Source organism: Cariama cristata, unplaced genomic scaffold, assembly GCF_000690535.1.
Source record: "Cariama cristata isolate BGI_N322 unplaced genomic scaffold, ASM69053v1 scaffold13645, whole genome shotgun sequence".
NCBI classification, from domain to species: domain Eukaryota; kingdom Metazoa; phylum Chordata; class Aves; order Cariamiformes; family Cariamidae; genus Cariama; species Cariama cristata.
The window spans coordinates 942-23,193 of NW_009618210.1; the positions used below are offsets into that span (position 1 = coordinate 942).

Here is a 22,252-nt window from a genome sequence, read left to right on the forward strand (position 1 = left end):
AAACACTTGAGTACCTGGGGCAATACATTACTCACAGGCCGTTCACTGCAGAAAAGTGTTCTACAGCTTACCAGAAATCAAGAAGGAAAGCAATTCCCTGGGAATTATTTTGAGACGTAGTGGTCTAGGCTATTAGCTACACAAGCAAAGCAAAATAGGTAACAAAAACCGCAAAGGTGCATCCAAGTTTTACAACATGATCATATCTCAAAACAGAAGTCTCTAGGAGAATTCTTTCAGCAAATAAAGGAAAGAACAGTTCTTCTAAAGTTGACACTATCAGAGTCACAGGCATTAGAATGGTGAAGGTACGAAGAGAATTCCTGGTGTGGTAACCTGGAAGTTACCTGCAGCAGAACAAGAGCATTCTGACGTCTTCCTGTAAACAGGCTTAAGTGAACTCTGTACAGGAGAGTCTCCAGCAGCTGAAAGGACACGAGATTTGGATTTTCTTCTCCCCCTGTCACTTCCATTAGGAACTGTAGCATCCTCCCACATACATAGTCTTTTCCATCAAAGGAATTCTCCAAATTCAAAAACTAGAGAGAAATAATTCATATTAATAACACTACTACTAGTAAAGCTTCTAGTTTAAAGTTTAAAAATCACGTGAGTCAAACTTCAGATGTCTTTCACCACCTTATGAACTGTATTTCCCTCCCTCACACCAAATTTTCACATTAAACCTCAAAAAATACTGTTTAAAGCTCAAATAGTCAGTTAAATTTTGCAAGCCTAAGTAACAAAAAAGAAATGTAGCACCTAGATTTTAAATAACTTTTATTACCTGATCAAAAGTGATGATTTCTAAAAATATCCTGCAAAGAGAACTTTGAATCGCTTCCAACTTCTAAGCAACTTTTAAGTTTTCAAAAAGGCTATAGTGTTTTTCGTTTCACACTTTCCCTGTCATATGTACCGGTTTTCTACAGTAGAAAATGAACACTTACATGAACCACAAATGTTTCACACATACTTTTTTTTTCCCCACTTACTGTCCACCAGATTTGATAAGAGGGAGCATATTCCACTGCTGTTTCACACATTTCCTGTATTTCCTCCTTGGTTCCCCTTTTTGAGAAGAGTCTGAGGTAATGACACCAAATTTCAGGATTTTCTTTGTTGTTCTCTAGGGCTCGAGCCAAAACATTTAAAGTAGAGTCTAAACACTCAGATGATGAGCTGTAAATATCAAAACATTAAAAAAGCACTCACATCAATTGTATTAGTAGTATGACTTACACAATATCAAATATGAAAATGGATGCTTATAATTAGAATGGAAATGATACATAGCTATCTTTTTTTTTTTAAATGTGCTGTCGTTTACTATGAAAATGTCTAAGTTTCAGTAAGTTTTCATCCTTCAAAGGTTATTATGAGATGCAATTATCATACTGCATAGAAAAATAAGTTTTCTAGGAAAAGAGTGCCAATTCAGGTAAGAGCCCAATGTAATTGAAAATGGGTAACATTCATCTGTAAGCAGAAGTCTCAAGCTGCAATCACATAAAGGCATTTACATCACACAGACTTAAAATTTTAAGTAGAAATTTCAAAGGCTTAGTAAAGTAAGTTTTTAAAATAAGAATATTTGTCACACATTTACTTTCTACAGTCAAATATAAGCCTATTTCAGGTTTCTATGCATGTCATGCAGGTTTTCTCTGCCTCTAAACCATCAAAAAAGGAGATTTTACTTTTTGAGATAACTATCATGAGATGATACCAGCAAATTAATACAAGATTAGCTCAAATAACTGACCATATTGCAAACCACAAAGCTGAGCTTTAATTCATAAACAAACTTCCATAAAACCACAAAAAGCTTCTGAGGTCACATTTACTCTGAAAATATCTTTAGAAATTACTTTGCATAGACATTTATGACAGGAAAAACACATCCCAAAATAAAACTAACACAGTTAATCGTGTATAAGTCTGAGGTCTTCCCAACTGCAACCTACTAAACCACTGAGTTTCTTCAGAGCACTGAGGCAGGAGTGGGAACTGTTTTAAGAAAAGGATGCATTTTCTTCCATTAGGTTCTATCCCTTCTTTCTTGGTCTTTTTCCAAGTAAGCTTATATTTAGAAAGTGTAATCTTCTCACCCTGCCACTTGCTGGTAGTATTTTCTTCGAGTACTGGCCTTTCCAGTTCTATCCCTTCTAGTGTTCAGTCAGTGATTAATACAGCTAAATTGATCTGCAAACTTATCCACAGTTTACACAAGGCTTTTTTAAAAGAACTGCTCTTCTCCATTCCCCTTCCTCCCTGCTGCACCTGCTTAAGCTAGTACCTCACTATTAAAATCGAAGCCAATCTCTAGAATGAAACCATCATGACAGAATTCCTACTGAAATCATCTGATTGCCAATAAAAACATGGTTCCCTGCAGATTAACTTAAAGGAACTAAAAAAATCTGAAAGTTTAAAAAAATTACAAAATAAGAAACTGAGTGCTCAACTGGACCATTTCTACAGGGATAAAACCATATAGCAGAACTGTTCTTAAAAGAAAGTTTTCTGATGAAAGTAATTTCAAATATTATTCCAGCCATTCACTCTGTAGAGGAGAAACTGATTTGAGCATATTGGTCCACTACTTTATCACTGGAAGTACAACATTCCACTGTAATCTTAGGAACACATTAGGTTGTGCACTTTTCAAACACAATCATTTCTCCCACACTACTTCCCATCAACTTCCATTATAAATCAAAACCTACCTAAAGATAAACCATCAGTGTAATTTGTTACTCATATACTATACTGCATACAGTAAGAAAACTAATCTAGTTTTTTAACCTGCTTTTAAGTAATAAATTATGTGTGGCATTATTAAAGCAAGTTCTTCAACATCAGAAAGGAAACTTGATCACAGCAGCATGGGTAAAGCACAAAATAAAAGCCTAAAATGTAGCAGACTTACCCTTCATTTTGATTCAAGTATTTGTATGCAAGTTTAATCCAAAGCTGTACATCGCAGGGATTTTCTTGGACACTTGCCTCCAAGTTAGAAATGTCATCAGTCTCACTTGTAAAGTATCGGACATCGTCTGGAGTCACCACAGCATCAAGAGCTGGAACTCTTTTTTTATGTTCTGTGGGATGGGCTGCAAATAAAAAGAATTTTTTTTAAAAAGTTTCTCTTCAAAACAGAAGTGACCTGTAAGATTAGAACTCACACAGCAGGTGGCACTTATATATTTCAAGTATAGCCATTGACCAGAGCAAAATATGGTTATTTCAACATCCTCTAAAACTTAGACCTGTGTAGTCTGTAGAAAATTGGTTATATTTCAAATGCAAAGGCAAAAAATAAATAGGAGTAAAAGGATGCTTTGATCAACAGACACCAATTAAGGTAGTTCATTAGGCAGCATTAGGAAACAGACATATCTGACAAAGAAAAATTTATCTCAATTCTGAGTCTAAAAATCCTTTTTACAGGATTTGCTAACAAATCCTAAAGCTCCCACTCACGTAAGTCACATGTGAAACACCACCGGGTTAGTGACGTTCTAGCAAGCTTCCAAATCTCAAATGCTGTAATAGTTCCATAATCCATAGATTACCGTATTTAATAGGTCCAATGAACTGTTCCTCTTCACTACTGCTACTATCTAATAGAGGTTTTCTCCAGTACTTTGGTCTCCATTTCCTTTTATCTTTCCACGTTGTAAAAGGAGGTGCTGTAAACAAGCAGAGTAGTAGGTATTCTTTTTCTTTACTGTATTCCAAGATTAAAACATCTTTGCTAATAAAGATCTTAGATGAAAATACTCTGTGAGTACAACACAAGTGTATAAGTTTCAACACCCCTTATTAAAAATCTATTGTGCTCAAGTGCGTAAGTCACTTTTCCAAACTGGACTCCAAAACTACTATGTTACTGCCTTAAAACAAACTCTGCTGCCTTTAATTTACCATAAGCAGAACTTATAATACCGAGATAAACAAACTAAGCAACAAAAAAAAAATTATTATTGGTTTACAAAGTCAAAGTACTTACATAATTTTAAAAGTTTATATTGTATTTAATCTACCAAGATACTTACTGTGACTTTTACTCTCATTGACATTGCTGGCCAGAAGAACAGCCATCTGATCCACTGACATACGGTCTCTGTTTATACCAAAAAGTTTTTCAACGTATTTTTCTGAAACAAGAATACTTGTACCTTAGGTAAACACATAAATTAAAATGGATAGCTAACTTAACAGCAATTTAGCACAACCTATGCTGAATTCATGAAATATGACTGCTTCAAGAGGTATGGTAATTTAACATACTAGAACAAAGAAATGAAAAACTGAAAAAGTTCTGTTCAGCAACTTGCCTAGATGGCAACAGCACTGTTGTAAAATTCCAGCTCTGTTGAAACAGATCAGTCCAGTAGTTACAAAAAGAAGTGAGGAAGGGGAGAGGGAAAGATTCCATGCCCACTGCTCCCCAATCCCTTGAATTCTAGGAATACTAATTTTTTTGTTGTTGTTTGAGTGAAGTGTTCCACAGATCAATGATTTTTTCTTCCTGTAAAGATACCAAGGTAACTACCCACTACAAAGAACTGAATTGGACAACTACAGAAACCTATTTTTTCACATAGTTGTATCTTATATATTGCTTTACATCAAAGTCCCTGCACCCAGAGCTTTTAATGTACACCATTTCCCTTCAGGTATGAATCTTTGTATACAAAAGTGAACAAAAAGACTTAAAAACCTGTGGCAGTGCTGATTTCCTCATCAGTGCTTTTTTCTGAACAACCAATCAGTTCCAAATTGTAAGACAGAATATCCTGAAACAGCTGCTTTCGGCTAAGAGTGCAATCTTTCATGTGCTGCCTAAAACAAACAAATAAACAATTAATATATTTATCACAGCAACAGTTTAATAAGGCTTGTAACTAGAAAGTTGGCTTTATGCCTGACCCGAGCACGTACTAAAGAAAATAATACCCATAGAAAACACTATAGCCTGCTTTGAAGTTTCCGTTAAATATGTCTAGGTTTTCTCTAAACTTAAGCCTGCATCAGTAACTTAATCCTAGCCTTCAGTATTTTACTACAGCCTTATTCTTCAAAATAAACCTACACACACTTGTTTCGCACTAACACAAAAACACATACTTAGAACTTTCCAGTTCAAACAAGGTATTTATAAGAATGAGACATCATCACTTTGTATTTAAAAGATTCAAACTATGGCTTGATAGTAACGGCTAAAAGCTGATCCAAAAAGCTGTTTGCCACCAAAAAGGGCAAAAAAAAAAAGAGCTGAAGTCCACTCATTATATTTTTCCAGTAGGTTAGAAGTTTCCAAATTGAGTTTATTCCTGCTCAATTCATATCCGTTTGCTCTTGTACCAGCTTCTTAAATATACTGTAACAAACTATTTGTAATATAATTTAACACCAGGCTTCAAGGAAATAAACATAGCCAGTGTTCTCCCAGAAAACTAGAATTCAACTACTACAATAGTAATGTATTTTTTTTTTTTGACATAATCATAATAGTTGGTATATGCTTTATTTCGGTTAGCAGCATGGTACCTCTCTAGTGTCCTTAACAGTATTAATCACTACCTGAGGTTCCATGAAGGTTTGAAGTCATGCTGAAACTATAAGCAAGAGGAGTCCTGTATGAATTACAAAGCAACCAAAAGGTGAAATATTCTCTAATAGTCCATATTGTTTTTCTAAATTTACATCTAAAGAGCCTCCTTTTCTTCATGGCTTAGGTTAAGAAGCTTTTTTTCCTGCCAACCAAGTATCTGCAACAGGGTATTAAAAAACTTTCTTTTCTAGAACTTGTGCATATATCATAAATCCAGATCTTTTGAAGAAATGAAAAACATGCCTATTTTGGTCTTTGAGTTGGACATCTAGAATAGAGGTTTAGTTCAAACAAACAAACAGAATTAAAAAGAACTCACCACTGACAGTCATCATCATTACATGTGCCTGTTAAATCAAAACGGCAGAAACACTGTTTTGGCTCAATCATATTGCTATAAGTTACTGAACTGAGGTACAGTTTTTCCTTGGTTCGAAAATATGGACTAAACCTAAAATGAAACAGTGAATTATTGTGACAAAGTGTACAAGGTAAGACATCAGTTTTACTACACAAAACATTTAAAAAAAATAATCACTTTCTCTGTATTATATCTCATTATTTCCAAAACCCTACTACTAACTAAAAGCATTGATGACCTACGAGTTAAGTGAAGGTGAATATGGTGTGAGAGGAAGGGAACAAAACTGTACTTCTCAATCTAAACAGATTTTGTTCTAGCATTCTCTTCTCCTTTAGGTGCAGAACTTCATTCACATAAAAACAGGAAGTGAGATAACGACCCAACAAGGAAAGCCAACTACTGAAATCAATTTTCAGTTTAGTTCTAGAAAAACTTCACTCATGCTCTAGTCAGAAGATCAGTGTCAAATAGTAGTATAAAGAGAACTATTGAAGATTAACCTGAAAAAACAGTGAAAAATTCACATCAGATTTTAGAATGTGTAAACAAACAAAAACCAGCGTGAGTTGAGCGGACTAATGCTGGTTTTAAATCTTTAGCTAAAGTTTGACTATGTCAATTTTCCCAAATTTCAACAATTTTGGGATTTCTAGCTCCTTAAGGAATTGAAGTCATAACCTACAAGAAGTTAAAATGAATACTCCTGTAAAGATAGCATCCTCCATCTTTTGCTACTTAAGAGTATAGAAATAAAAAAACCTGAATCTACCATGGTAGATTCAACTGCTCCTGAAGCACATGGTAGGATTCAATTGCTCCGGTTTAAATTTTAGAAAACAAAACTGTGGAATTTAATGTGTAGGAACAAAGTTCTCTCTAGTCAAGATACAGATATGTCAGCTTGACTACACTTGCAGGTGCCTACTTTAAGATAAGATGAATCACTGTGGTCATGCCTCTTTCCACTGAGCAGGAATCCAAAAATAGGTGATTGGCTCAATCTCAACTTAGACAATGTAAATCCTAGCCAAGTTTAAAGACTGCATAATTGAAATCTGCTTGTTAATTTTTTCCTGGATTTTAGATTGCTTCATATTGGATATAAAAATCCTGTTTTCAAATGCTTAACTATTATTTTTTAATTTAGCTAATACCAAACAACAATCCAGTTGCAGGGAACAGTATGCAATACAAAGTTAAAGTAGCATACTGCACAAAAGCAAGGGACTCTTGTATACAACACAAAGTAACTAAAATCATTAGGTTCCCTAGACAAAATTGTTTCAGTATAGTCAAGTTTCTCACTGAAACTCATCTTTCTGCACATGCCTGAGTATCAAAGGACAGCAGTGAAGAATACTTGAACAAGAACACATATACACAAAAGTCAAAGAGCTGCTACAGTCTTCATACCTGTAGGATTTAAATACTAGAAGAGGACTATGATATGGTCCAAATGGAAATGGTTTCACTTCAGTTTGTTTATTTTGCGATGTAACAAAATCCATGTCCACTGAAATTTCCTAGGAAATAGATAAACAGATATACAGCAATTGCAATACCACCTAATAAAGACAGGCTTCATATTTAGTTTTAAAACATTTACCTGACCACACAACAGATCTTCCTTAGGTACTATAAAGGCAGTACTTTTCACTAGCAGCTCTTTCAAGCTGTCAGCTTTAGCATAAAGTTTTTTCAGTTCATCAATATTCAACCCAAGGAACAGCTCAGGCTCCTCTGATGCCTTTTTAGAAAGTTTGTTTATAGTTTCTTGTTTTGGAGTGTCCATGTGTTTAAGATTTGGTTTAGTGAAAGAATTGGATTCTCTGAAAGATCTCCTTCGTTCTCGGTTTGAATTAGACAGAACTTCATCATCAAAGTAGTTTTCCTCACTGTCCAAGGACAATTTATCCTGTGTAAGATCATGAAGTGATGGCTGAGGTAATGCAAATTCAGATTCCTCTTCTGCATGAGGTGCAATATTTGATTGTTCCTTGGTTTGAAGTGCGCGGGCCTCTTTCAATTTCTGAATCTTTAGAGCATATTCATACTCCAGTTGCTGTAGTCTTTTTTTCTCTAGTGCAATCAATTCTGCCGAATGCTTTTTTGGACTTGATGCAGGGGAGTTCTCCAATTTCAACATTTTGCTTGGCTGAAAAGAAAAAATCCCTTTATTTCATTTTCACATTTAGTAATCTATTGACAGGAGGTAAATGAAACATGGGCAAGATATTTAAATCAAAGTTTATAAAAAACATAGTTTAAACTCTTGCCAGAAAATTTCAACAAACAGCAGGAAAACCACAAAAGAGTTTGCCACAACTCAACTGGCAGGTTTGCAGGTTTTTTGATAAGAATTACCCTATGTCATATACAGGGCTTCAACAGAAGTTCTGGCCACATTTAAAAGGTGAGCTACAAAACAAGTACACACAGTGGTGTTGGGGGGCGGGGGGAAACACAGGGATGACAAAAAGAAAAATTTACAAAAATATTTTTGCCTTGTTTTTCTATATTTTGTTTTTCAAAACAAGATCAGATTCCCTCTTCAGTGTCTCTGCTAGGTAGTTTGAAAAGTAGTTTGAACAAGATCACTGATGTCTACAGACAGTAAAGTATTTCCTTCTTTCCTTCACAGGCATATAGCTCCTCCTATTATTTATCTATTAATGACATTCCTCTGGCACAGAAATGTAGGCTTTGAACAGTTTTCTTTTTTAAATGTTTAATGCTTTTCCTATTGAATTCTCAAAAATATAGGAAACCAACAGGAAGATTCCTACACTGCTTTTGAAATATTTTCCTATTTTCCTGAAGTCCCATTTGAACTAAGTTTGCTAATCAAAATTGCTACTGCTTTTCTAGTACAGCATGTTTTAAAAGCATGCAACAGACTTACTGCAAGATGATCTTGCTCCAGTTTTCGTTTCCCAATTTCCTTACTTGCTACTGCTTTTGCTCGAGCAAGTTCTTCACCATATTTTAATGCCAGAGCTTTTTTTACTGTAACTCGTTGCTGAACTTTATGAATCTGATAAAAAAAAACAAAAAAACAAATAATACAGTAAGATGCAAATTTTCAGATATGGCCACGCAATAAAACATAATCAGAAAAGACATGGGAATTATTTAATGATTAATTCAAAGAAAGCCTACTGCCTCCAAAGATCAGGTTTCCATTTCAAGATTTCCAGCTCTAGGAAACAGAAACATTTCAAAATCAAAGTTACTTGTTCCTGAAGCTTCTTGAGAAACATCTTATTAGCATTCAAGATCTTCTCTGTTGCTTGTAGTTGTTCAGCCAGTTTGTTAATTTTATTTTCAGCAATTCGAACATTCTCTCTCTTCTTGGCCTCTTGTTGCAACAAATGTTTCAAGACAGATTCATCCTTCATCAACAGAAGTCTAAAAGTAGAAAAGCCACGTAACAAATTTTTTTCCAAAGGGAAGTTTCTCAGAGCTATTGCTGCTCCTCTGAAACTCTAGTTATTTAAGAACCTAGCTCTTTTTCACTTATCAAACAGCATTCCAAGTTTCTCCAGATAGTCATATAACATCCATGAGACAATAAGTACTGGTAGTACATGCAGCAGATTTCAGTATCCTAAGTTCAGCATGTCAGAATAAAGCAGATGAAAACATTCTAATTATGAGGATAGGGGAAGGTAAGTAAATGGTGTATCTTTAATACTGTTTTTAACACTAAGACATCCAAAACACACGTTGCTGTTTTCTGTTAAGTAACAAAACCAATTCTTCCTTAGGGCACATACACACATTAGCAGACTACAAGCTAAAGGAAGGATGACAAAGACTTAGATGGGTGTGAATAAAGGGAGGGGGGGAGGAATGTCCTCCATTTGATGTCTGATCACAAACTAGTTGGTTCACAAGACTACACAGAAATAATCAGTGGCAACAAAAGCAGAGAAGAAGGATGCAAAGCACTTGTATTTTCCATAGTAACTTGGAAGAAAGGTGAGAAACATGGAATAGGCATGCTAAAAGAGAAAAGGCATACCTATTCTGCAGAAACACTCATTCATTTCTATGTATCAGGCATATCCCACTGAAACATGCTACTGTCAAACACCAAGGAGTGAAAAGCACACTCATTTTTTCATATTTTAAAGATATTAGGTAGCACAGATGATATTGTAGTCACTGAACATAAACACAGCTGAAAACAGTATAACAGATCATACTTAAAAGTTACCAACCACCACACTGGCACTACAACACAATTCCTTTTGTACATCAATAGAATTCAAGACCGAATAGTTCAAGACAACAGAAAACCAATTGTTTGCTGTAGTTTAAATGCTACACATTCAAAAAATTTGCTATTTTCATACTACTAAGCAAACAACCTAGGACTTACGACAGTGAAATATGTACCTGTTTTTCTTCAGCTTTGCTTCCGCTTCTGAAACTTGTTTTGTCACTACCGCTATTCTCCCAATTCCATCAACTTCACCATCAGAATTTGCAGGGGATGAATTGTTCCTCAGTGGATCAGACTTAATTAAGCGTTGCTTCTCACGACTAAAACAGAGATGTTAAAAGCAAAGATGTTCAGCAGCTTCAACATCCATTTTGATGTGTACTCCCAATAGTTTTAAAATCTTAAAAAAAAGTAGCAGGATAAAATTTCAAGTTAAAAGAAAAAAAACTTTCCACAACTGTAATCAAGTACTGTCAGTCAGTTCAAATTCAATGACTTTCTTCAGACTCCTATTGTCTTACTAAAAATTGAGTGGGGGAAAGACCTGAAGGTAACACCAAGGTTTTCAAACTCAGATTTTCCTTCCAGTTACAAAAATAGACTAGTAAAGGACTACAAAGAATATACATTTTTACATTAACAATTAAAAACTCCGTTGTACCTGGCAATCTCTTCTTTTAAGAGTCTGTATTCTATCTTCTTATCTTCTGGCAGAGCCTCTGGAGTTCTCATTGGATCATTTTCTTTTTCTGATTTTGGAGGGGCTTTGATTTTTGATGCCTGTTACAATGAGGTTCATGTCAATACTAGTCACAGTAGTTTAAAATACAGCTATTAACTACTATTTTTAAGAGGCATTTCAGCACAAACTTAAAGCTGTTCAAGGCTAATAAGAACTTTTAAGCCAATGTTTTTTTGCTAGTAATTAAAGCATTGAATTTTAATTGAAAAAAAAGGAAAAAAATATATTACAAATTCTATCTTCAGGATGCTATCTTAACCAGAAAATTATTTTAACTAGCTCGTGGAATCCAAATCATAATGTAATGGTCCAAACAGGAGTAATGTAGTCACTCTTGCCCATTTCTGATATAATGCAATATTTTGTTGACCAAATTCCAAAGTTTAAATTCCATATACAAAGCAAAATCATTACAAAATAAACTTATTAAATGCTGATAGTGTTTACCTCAACATTTCTCCTTGCTTCTTTTATCATAGATTCTAGTCCTCCAAACACACTGCTAGTTGAGTTAGACGGCTCTCCGTCAGACTCACTATCATCTGAGTCATTTAACGTAACCACAACAGACTTGTGTTTTGGAAGCTGTGGGGAGAATGGAAGACATTTTATAGCAAAAAGAAAAAGTGACAGAGACAAATGCAACTGAGTAAATATTTACTCGAAGAGAAAAAGGAGGTTAACTCCTTTTGTTATCATCACACACCAATTCCACATTATAAGAAAAAAACATCAAGCATTTGTGCGTCTCCACTACAAGACAGAGATACTGAACCCATTCTTGATACAATAACATGAAAGGTATTCCAACGTTTTCAATCTGTTCCCAAGTAGCTGCAGCATATTTACATCTCCATGGTCACAGCATACAAATCTCAAACTTTTGAGTCCTATACTTCAATAGTAATGAAAACTAACATCTGTCATTTGCAAGCAATTCTTTTTAAGAAGAATTACGAATCACTAGAAAACCTTAAGTCTACTGTTCACTTGAACTGAGGACAACTTCCAGTCATAGTCTTATTAACAGAAAGCACCAATATTTCCTTACTGTGATCACGGCTCGTGGAGGCCTTGGTACTCTAACAAACTTTGTATTTTGTACCCGTGGTTGAGACACAGTATTAATACTGACAGCGGACAGATTGCTTCTTGGCACAGATCGCAAATTATCTGGGACAGGAGGGGAAGGTGGACCACTGTTACTTGAAGTTTCCTAACAAAAGAAAACAAAAATATGATCATAAAAATACACACTATACACAGCTATTTTAAAAGACATCAGCATAAATGAGATTGTTCCATACATGTCTTGGAATTTGGAATTGTGATTTAGACAGGCTACCCAAACATATTAGACAAATCTTGCAATTCTGCAATATCAAATACACACACAAGAATATGCCAGTTATTCGCAGGTCAACTGCAAAAGATTCACAACCTTTTAATGAGGTCAAAACCAATCAATTTTCAAAACCACAAACTTTGCTTATCACTCCAAAAAAAAACAACCCACACAACAAAAACCAAAACAATTAACCTCTTTTAACTCCTTTTGCTAGCAGGCCGAAAGAAAGTTAAGTGTCTTGTTTTCCAACAGCTGATAAATCATAAATACTGTTTTGCAGAAAATAAAATCCCCATTCCCCTGAACATACTCCACTTTCAGTATCTTGAAGTTTCATCATTCCTTCAGAAATAAAAGACAAGCTGCAATTTTCAATTCAAAGGGTGTTCTGGGTGGCTTTTGTTTTGGTTTCTTTTGGGGGGCAGATGGTGATGGAAATTCAGAGAGTTTAAAAAAATTTTTTTTTTTTAAAAAAAGTCATTAGAAAGGCAGCATAAAAAAAGCCTGTAATCCTCACTTTGCAAGTCACAGTTAAATTTAGGTCAAGATTGCCATCTAGAGGTTTACATTCAAAAAAAACAGTGCAGTACCTCAGATCTGAAAGCTCGTTTGTTGGCTAGAGATTTGAGTAATTCCTCTCTTAAGAGCATCTCCTCTTCCTCTTCCTCATCAGCAAATGGAGGTTTGGGTGGCTGTTCTGGCTCTTCAGGGGGAAGAGGTGGAAGAGGTGGAGGCAGCTCAAGAGAAACACAAGAAATACCCTCCACATAAAGTTGGCTCAAAGATGGTACAGGCTGAGATAAAAAGGAAAACAAGTCTATTGAAACGTGAAAATTACTACTACTTCATGATTATTTAACAGAGGTTGAGACCTAAATTACTTCATGGTTTAAAACTAATTCAAACTGCAGTGGATTCAGATCACTGCCAAAGGCTGCTGCTAAACAGTAATTACTCAAAGAAGATATTGGAAACAATGTTACATTTGGATAGTAAAGTAGTGCAAACATACAAACTAAACATAAACAAGAATTCAGAACCAGAGATAGTCCAGCCACAGAAACACAGCTGACCAGATAGGTTCACACTGCTTGAAAAAACAGTCCTTAAACAGTTTTACGAATTTGTCTTAGCTAACAAAGATAGAATTTCCCTTAGACAAAAATTCAGCAGCTGTCATGGCAGGGAACAGCAACTTTCTACTGCTTTACTAAGAAGGGTAACAATCATTCAGTGAAGAAAAGTAGTGAGGAAAAAACCCACTAATTCAATTTCCATGTGGACTCTTAGGTGAGAAGATAGACAGCATACAGTCAAAATGCACAAAGTTTGAAAGAAGGACTGCAATGAGCTATGTTTTTGGTTGTTTTTTCACCCCTAGGTAATAAGTCAGAGAATAATAAGTCAGAGAACAGAAAGATGAAAACACATGGCCTAGAGGAAGAGTTGCCCTGTGCTAACAATTCCAATTGATTATTTTTCCCTTATGTACTTCAGGCAATTTTTGCTTTCTGTTATGAAACAGTACAGTTCTAACAATGAAGAAGAAACTTTAGTTCAACAGGGAGAACTTGCATTAAACAAGAATTGGATCAGACAAAAAATAGCTGAAATAAAGAGCTTTAAAAAAGCAACCACAAGTCTATCAGATAGTACAAGGGAATTGCCAAATAGAGAATTGCATCAAAAGCAGAATCTAAATTTAATAAGACACAAAATGAGAATTACCAACATTTTCAGAACCATAATCCTTTCAAGGTTACTTACTGGAATTGGAGGTGGCAGTGGCAAGGAGATTGGTGGTACTGGAGGTGGAAAATATCCTATTGGACACTCAAAGAAAGGAGGCTGCACTGGAGAAGAAGCTGTAATTAAAAAAACAGAGCATTAAGAAATCTGGCAGGTAATTATTAAACACCAACTCATGCTTATACTTCAGTTGATTTAATGCAGCAGGAGACAAATGTTTTTACTATGCACCAATTTGAAAGGTAACACCAGACACAGCACAGCGCATTTATTTCTTACACGTAAGTATAAAGTATATATACTTTTATAGATATAAAAAGAGTAGTTACCTGGTTACCTGTTGTTTTTCTATTTTACACACAAAATGCAAGTACAGCCAAACAGTACTACTGAAGTAATGATTCAGAATGATTCAGCCTTCACATTTGATTTAATTTGCAAGAATCTACCTTCTTAAACTAGGTAGCTCAACGCAGAGTCTCCTGATTACTGGCTACCAAAAATACAAGACAAACTAGGACAAATCAGACAGAATGATACTGAATTCTGAAACAAAACTAGAGCTTGAGATGCTTCAAGAGAATATTCATGTAGCTTACATGTGCAAAACAGCAGGTGCAGTATTTTAGTAAACTAATGTATAAGGAAGGCTGACAGATAAGAAAGGAGAAAAAAGGAGAAAAAAAGAAAAAAAACAGAAAGATGAAAAGCAAGAGAATGCCAATAAACCAAACACTCCACATGCTGAGATAGAACAAGGAAGTCTGAATACCTTAAATGCACCTCAAACTCACAAATCAACAGATTATTTAGGCTGGAAGAGACCTCTGGAAGGCATATGCCTCAGCACAGGTGCTCAAAGCAGGGCTGGCCCCAAAGTCAGGTTGCTAAGGGCCTTGTCCAGTCAAGTTCCAAGCATATTTGAGGATAGAGATTCCACAACACTTCCGGTTACCCTATTCTAGTGTTTGACCATCCTCTCCAGAAGTTTTCCCTTATACCTAACCAGAATTTATTTTGTTACAATTTAAGTGTCGCTCCTTGTCCTTGTGTTGCACACTCCACAGAAGAGTTCGGCTGTCTTCTCTATAACTGCCCACCACGTAGTTGAAGACAGCAGCAAAAGCTTTCCTTAGCATTCTCTTCTCAGCACAAACTCAGCTCTCCCAGCCTCTTCCCACAAATCAAGTGCTCCAATCCCCAATGAACTTCATGAAAAACAGGCCTGAAACAGTCTCCCTTAGTCAAAAAGGTCCTTTGCTAGACTCCTTCTAGTACATCACTATCCTCCTATGGTGAAAACAGAAAACTGATGCAGTCTCGTCGGTGTTTAACAGCCCCCTCCAACCACCCACCCATTACAGTCACAGTGCTATAACCCAGGCTGCAGTTTGCCTTTCTCACCCAAAGCCACGCTGCTGACTCACATTTCACTTCATGTCCACTGGGACCCCCAGGCCCTTTTATGCAAAGCTGCTGTCTATTCAGTCAACACCCTGGAGCCTTCACTTTCTACACAGCTGCTTGGGAATGTAAAAGAATAAACTCTACAGTACTGCAACAAGAACCTTCAAAATACCACTACAGCAGAGATGGAGAAGAAAGAGAGTCAGCATTAAAACTAGCTCACTTTAAAACGTTAGTTCTATAACTGCCACATCTCAAAAGAAAGACTTCCCTTCTAAAATGATAGCTCATTTCCTACTTTTTAACTATTTTTACCAAGCACCATATAAGAAAATTGTAAATAAGTCTTACCTGGAGAGTTAGTTTCACTATCTGTATCCATAGCAACTTCATCATAATTATCATACTGATATATGCCTCCTGCACTATCTGTAGACTGCTTATCCAAAGACCATCTCAAGTCTGTATCTGAAGACTAAACACACCAAAAAAGTGCATTTTATTTAGCCGGTCTTATGTTATTCTTTTAGAGCAAACCAATTAAAAGTAAGTTTTAAAAACAGGCCCTTATAATTTTGTCTTCTAATTGCTTTATAAATACAGTTTACTTAGCTTGTACAAAAAGAGCAAACTGAAGATTACATTTTAATCAAATCCATGGCAGGTAGTGACTTGACAAATTAGCAGGTAGTTTTAAAAGTGGATCTCTTCAGGGATGGGGTGGGGGTGGGAAGGTGTCATGAAACATAGAAGCAATTTTTAAATACCTATTAGGTAATTATGTATCTGGTAAATTGCCATGGTTATATATTTCTGAAACACTGAAAGATAATTAAATCCTTTATTATTTCTGTTAATCTGCCATGCCAATTACTAAGAGCACTTGAACTATTTTGTTAGAAATAACACAAAATTGCACAAGCATCACCTTCACTATGACAGAGCTTGTGTGTTTAGGTGAAACATGTTCAGATTGTTCCAAGACTGATGTCTCAGGTGGAGGATCCTTCTATTTATTGTCCCAGAAGGAGCCACATACCACACTGAAACATGCCCAGAGACTGCCACCTAATGAATCAGATTGTTTAAAGAATGCCTAACACTATATGGATGCCACTCAACGCTCAGTGAACACTAAAAATATGCAGAACAGGTGAGTAAGAATTCTTAGACTCCTCAATTTGATCTTTCAGAGGAATACAGTAGACATCTTGGTAGCTTTCAGAATTTCTACTGTTGACAGTTAAACACTCTTAGCCTCAATTTTCCACTCATCATTACTATTATAAATGGGACTCTTACAGCATGACCTCAAACAGGGAGTCTCAATTCCCTTAGTTGCAATTTCATTTCTTCTTACAGCTTCAGTAGCTCAAGCACTTGAAGCATCTAGCTGCAGCAGCTGTACTGCTTCCATGATGAAAGGATTAATGTTGAAGAAACTCTGTCATTTTTTCTGTAAGGTACCAATGTTTTAGAGATAGAACATTAGCGATTCAAGTACCTTTTGCTAATCTCAAGATGAGAGAATGAAGACAGCCTACAAGTGCAGCATGATGACCACTGCAGTAACTCTACTCCTTCATAAATTTGACACAATTCTGTCATCCTGTAATGAAGCTGAAGTAATTAGTTATCTTTTGTGTCTGAGCATATTGTGTACCTTGACAAATTAAAAAATACTGCAAGGAAACCAAACCTCAGGTGGCATTTTGAAAGAAGCAGGTCACTGAAGTTGTACAGATACAAAGAGTCTGAAAATGTAGAGACAAAACTGCAATCTAAGATTAGAAAGCCAAGAAAGTTTGGTCGATTGGTGTGTGTTAAATTACAGACTGCTCTTCGATCAGTGTTCAAAATACCTTTAGGAGGAAAATGCTTTACCACTGACTTGCAAACATACAACTCCTACAGAACTGATCTTACAAAACCCAAAAGGAATGCCTGTCTAGCATGGGATTAAAACACTGTAAACACTGAAATACTTTGAGGTTTGTCTTTTTTTTTTTTTAAGGAGTGGGCACGAAAGGGGGGATGTAGAACCAGGAGGGGCAAGACAGAAATCACTCATGTATCTCAAATACAACACCTGAACAGCATAAAACAAATCTGTTACCCTGCTCCTTGATCTCCTCTTTCCTCCAACTAGCTTCATAAATCGATTGTACTGCTCTTCGTGATTGGAGAGGTCCCTAATTTTTCTGATTTCTTCTTCTCTCTTTCGTCTCTCTTCTTCCTCTTCCTGTTTCCTCTGGTCCTCCTCTTTCTGACGCCTGTCTTGTTCCTTTTGCTGCTGTATCTTTTTTGATGTCTTCGTCTGTTGTTTCCTCAAAGCTTGCTTGGCTTTAAATAAAAAGATATGCAATTAACTCCACTCTACCTGAACAGTTCCCCCTAATCTTAGATTCTTAAAGAGCTTTGAGTAGATGTATGGGGTTTTAGGAGAATCAAAGGCTCACTGCCCAATGTTTCAATAACATGGTATGTTTTTCTGTTTCAGAGGTCATGCCATTAATAGACATTTCAGCAACATTAAACTTCTTACCTGTAGCACTAGTTTTTTTTGTTGAATGTGCTTTTGTACTGGCTTTGACTTTCTGTGTTACACTTTTTGTTTTCGTTAATTTTTCTTTGCTTTCCTTCATCACCTGTTGTTCTTTTTGCTGCCATTTTTTACTAGCAGACTGAAGTGCAAGAAGTCTAAGTTGCAATTCAGACATTTCCTCCTCATCATCAAGCAGCTTCTTGAGAAGAAAAGAGAAGAAAGGATAAGACAAGTCAAGAAACATCATTTAATAACTAAATTTTTTTTTCTAAAAAAGTCAAGTCTATCCCAAAATTTTTACCAAGAGAAAGCTTAAAAATTCTACTGTACTGCTAAGTGTCATTCCTGAAGAATGGACTGTTTCTGTTACTAAAACATTTCTGGACTGCATTTTGGAAAAAGCCACAGTATCGTAATGCAATTATGCCTCATTTATGGAGGAATACTTTCTTACCTTTTCAGATGTAACATCTGAACTGCTGAGCTTTCGCACTGATGTTTGTTCTTTGTCTTCTGTACCTTCGGAAAGAAAAATATCTTATTTTTGAACAAGCTGTTTCTCATGAAATAGAGCTACATTAAACTGACGTGCAGAATTTAATCCATACAAACATATTTTATCAGTATCATTGGTACCTAGTGTAAAACAGAATAGCAGTTGTATGTATAAGTCCACATTAACAAACACTAACATGAACTTGGCACGTCTGATGAAATCCATACGATCATGATGCCATAAGCCTAAGGAAAGATCTGTCAGTTTTTAATAATTCTCTGTCTTAAGGTTGACACGTAATTCCCCAAGAAGCAGAGAAAAACAGATTTGGAGACAAGGGGAAGAGAAGACTTCTTGCCATCTGTTTTAATCTACCATCTTATTTCAGCTGCTGTCCTGAGCATCTCAGATTCCACTGGCAGCTATTTTGAGTAACTGGTCAGTCTTTTGCAGAATTAAATACAAAGGCCCAAAGCTGCAGTGAGAACATATTTGCTCCATTTCATACAAAAGGAAAACAGACAAGAGTTATCCCATGGAAATGAATACTAAATAGCAATACCTTCCTGCTAAACATTAAGATGTTGACATATCGATTTGTTAGACTGCCCAAAAGCCATATATTTACCTGATTATTATAGTGCGTGTGTATATAGATACACACATTAAAATATTATGTTTTATAATATACTTAATGCTGTATACTATTACATAATTTAATTATTATAGCTAATAACTTAATATCATTGATAGCAAAATTATAATTTATATATAACCACACATATATATGTTTATATGCATCACAGGAGGAAATAAACATTCAGAGAGAAGCTTGGAGATCTTTTCCTTTATTAGCCTTTCTTCAAAAAGACATTCCTTCTCACAATTCAAATTGGTAGAAAGTAAGTTCGCACTCCGTAAAGCTTTTACTCTTCCCAGCATTTTACGAAAAGTCACATTCCGAAAGGCACTGTTTAAAATATACCAAGACCTTATGCCTAAACAAAAATGCTACGTAGCAAATGGTGAATGTCTTCCTGCTTGCAGATGCATGCGTTTTTTAAAAGCACACACACAAGAAGAAGAAAAAGTAATTCCTAACACCTATATGTATTCTAAAATAAAATTCAAAGAAGTTCTTACACTAAGCAAAGATCCTAACCCTTCAGTCCACAGGATGAGAGTAGGGAGACTGAGCTGGTACAGTAGTTTCTGTTATGCAGCCAGCCATATGCAGGGACATACTACAGAAACTAAAACGCTCTAGAAGCGGACAACACAGGCAGAACAAACTAATGGGCAAGAAGGGAGGGAAACCAGGGAATACCAGAAAGCCTCTGTCAGAGCAGCTGAACCAGAGAATTAATTCTAGAAAGAGACACAAACTACCCTGAGTTTTAAAACAAGTTCTTCAACTTGAACAGGTCTGAAGAAGCATCCAGTACACCATTTTAAAATAAATATAATGGGAAAAACAAATTTTGCCAATTTCCTAATAAATGCACAATCAAGTAGTATATATTCACTTGATACACATGAATCTGCAATAATTCAAATCAGCTGGGTTTTTCTACTTTGGCAGCCTGTATTACGTTGTCATAAACAGTCATTCATATACACCACCTCTCTACTTTCAGATCATTCTTATGTCACACATTTGAGTGGTGTGCAAAAATTAAGATGCTCTTAATGTGCATACTCTAGCATGTTTTCACTATCATATGAACTGTATTTTCAACTTCAGTGCTTCTAAGTTTTGAAGTTGGATTTTTTTTTGAGAGAGAGACTGTTCTGCTTTTTAAATAGCTTTTACTCCTGCCTTGCTATCTTCTCTTTCTGCAGGCTACTGGTTTTTCTTCTATGGTCAAGAACTGTTGTTTTCCCTCACATTTACCCTTAAAAATTACATTACAATATCTCTTAAACCCAGAACTTACTTTTTTCCTTTTTTTTTTCCTATTAATGGGAAAAACACAAGGAGGAAAAAAATACCTAGAATGAGGTGGTTTGACTACTAATTATCAGTTTTCTCTTTCAGTTTCTTGACAAGCTTTGTCTTCTAAATTCTCATTCTGAAGTTACGTATAAATCATTCTGACTTTCAGCGCTCTAGTCCCACCCTTCTTCATATTCCTACTAATTACTCACCTGTATTCTTAATCCATCCATTTACTACTATGTCTCTTCCCACTCAAATTGATAGTTTACACACACTGACAAATTAGCTAACATAAGATGACAAGTGATATCCACAAGCACACCCTCAATCACAACAAACACTTATTAGAGTTAGATGAGCCTTAGAATAGGAAGTTTAAGCTAGCCGCCCTATTTTGCTGCAGACTTAAAAGTAAGCTCAAGGACTTACCACAGGTCAACCAGACAATAACTCGTTTCTCACTAACTGGTTCATGCATCTGAGCAGTTATGCTCTTTGGCGTGCAGTCCAGAACTACATGGACAAGATACTTATTCTACCCTTTGGCTACATCTCTTCTACAAATCCTTTCTATTTCACCATTGGTGAATATCAAAAATGACCAAAATAATTCTGGTGAAAGTATCTCATAAAGGTTTGTTGCACTGAAGAAAACACGCAACAAAGATGAAATGCACAAAAAAGATGTCTCTACATGTTATCTCTTCAGCTAAAAAAAAAAACCATCAACACATTTTGCTTCTGCAAAAAAAAGAACAAGGAAAAAACAGAAGGAAAACTTCCAGTGAAAGCCAAGGACTTCTGCTGTGAACAGCAATTAAAACCTTCAAGTCTTGTCCTCATGCTTTCTGCCAAACTATCAGTTAGTCTAAGAAAACACGTAAGTTAAAAAAACCAAAACCAAACCAAATCCATGCTTCTGAGCATGTTTACGTAATTCAAGGAATTATATAAACCAGGAGTTAAGTACATTAAATCTATAACTTAAAACATTTAACATTAATTAAAATTAGTATTTTAATTAAAGTAAAATTTTCCCCAACACCTAGTAAATATGATAGATAATGGCAAGCAAAAAGAACTTTATAAACTAGAGTACTAACCTTGGCTGGATTCTGTGACTTCTGATTTTTGTGATGACTGTTTCGTTCCTTCTTTGCCTTTTTTTAATCTGCTCCTCTCAGCTGGAGTAGGCAGTTTTTGTCTGAGAGGTTTCAGTTCAAATGCCTGAAAGGCTATAACCGGATTTTTCTCCTCAGGAGATACTTCTTTTATAGCATCTGTTGTAATACTGTCATTTTCTACAGTTATTTGGCCCTCAGTGTCCACTGTTTTATCATCATCTTCTTGTTCATTTTCTTCCCTGTTGCTCAAAGCCAGTCTTTCATCTTTATTAATGTATTCAAGCTCTAATTGTATCTGCTTATACTTCAAGAGCAGATCCTCAAAACTTTCTTCCACAGAGTTTTCGTTTTTAGAAGAGTAGTTCTGCTTTCTAGATGGGGACCTTCCAAAAGTTTTCGCTGAAATTACCGGTCAAGAAAACTAAGACAAGAGCACGTATAATCTTAAAACAGTGGTGGTATTACCAGTGAAGACTCAATTATGACAAATAGAACTTAAGATAATTCTTATATATTTTATTTTAATTTTACCTTAAGGCTAGCTTGAAAAAGATGTATCCATTATTATATATTGACAGGTTAAATAAACATTTTCTCAAACCAACAATTTAAAATATCCTACTTATGACAAGAATTTCAGGAATTGCTGAGAAGTCTTGTCTCTTGCTCACACCATCCTCCCAGAAA

The 22,252-nt window shown here is 35.6% G+C and overlaps 1 protein-coding gene across 1 annotated transcript; it reads right to left on the reverse strand.

Annotated features, from left to right (window-relative positions):
• Positions 1-347: 347 nt before the first annotated feature.
• On the reverse strand, positions 348-21,964 carry ZFC3H1 (zinc finger, C3H1-type containing; the record flags this gene model as incomplete). Its single annotated transcript, XM_009700769.1, has 22 exons — positions 348-539; positions 996-1,182; positions 2,933-3,116; positions 3,579-3,695; positions 4,062-4,163; positions 4,730-4,851; positions 5,943-6,074; positions 7,401-7,510; positions 7,594-8,142; positions 8,890-9,021; positions 9,221-9,395; positions 10,389-10,535; positions 10,877-10,995; positions 11,405-11,542; positions 12,009-12,173; positions 12,896-13,099; positions 14,073-14,170; positions 15,813-15,936; positions 17,578-17,804; positions 18,007-18,205; positions 18,461-18,525; positions 21,545-21,964. Coding segments are annotated over 22 exons (3,908 nt in total), but the record flags the coding sequence as incomplete, so codon positions are not given.
• Positions 21,965-22,252: the final 288 nt, after the last annotated feature.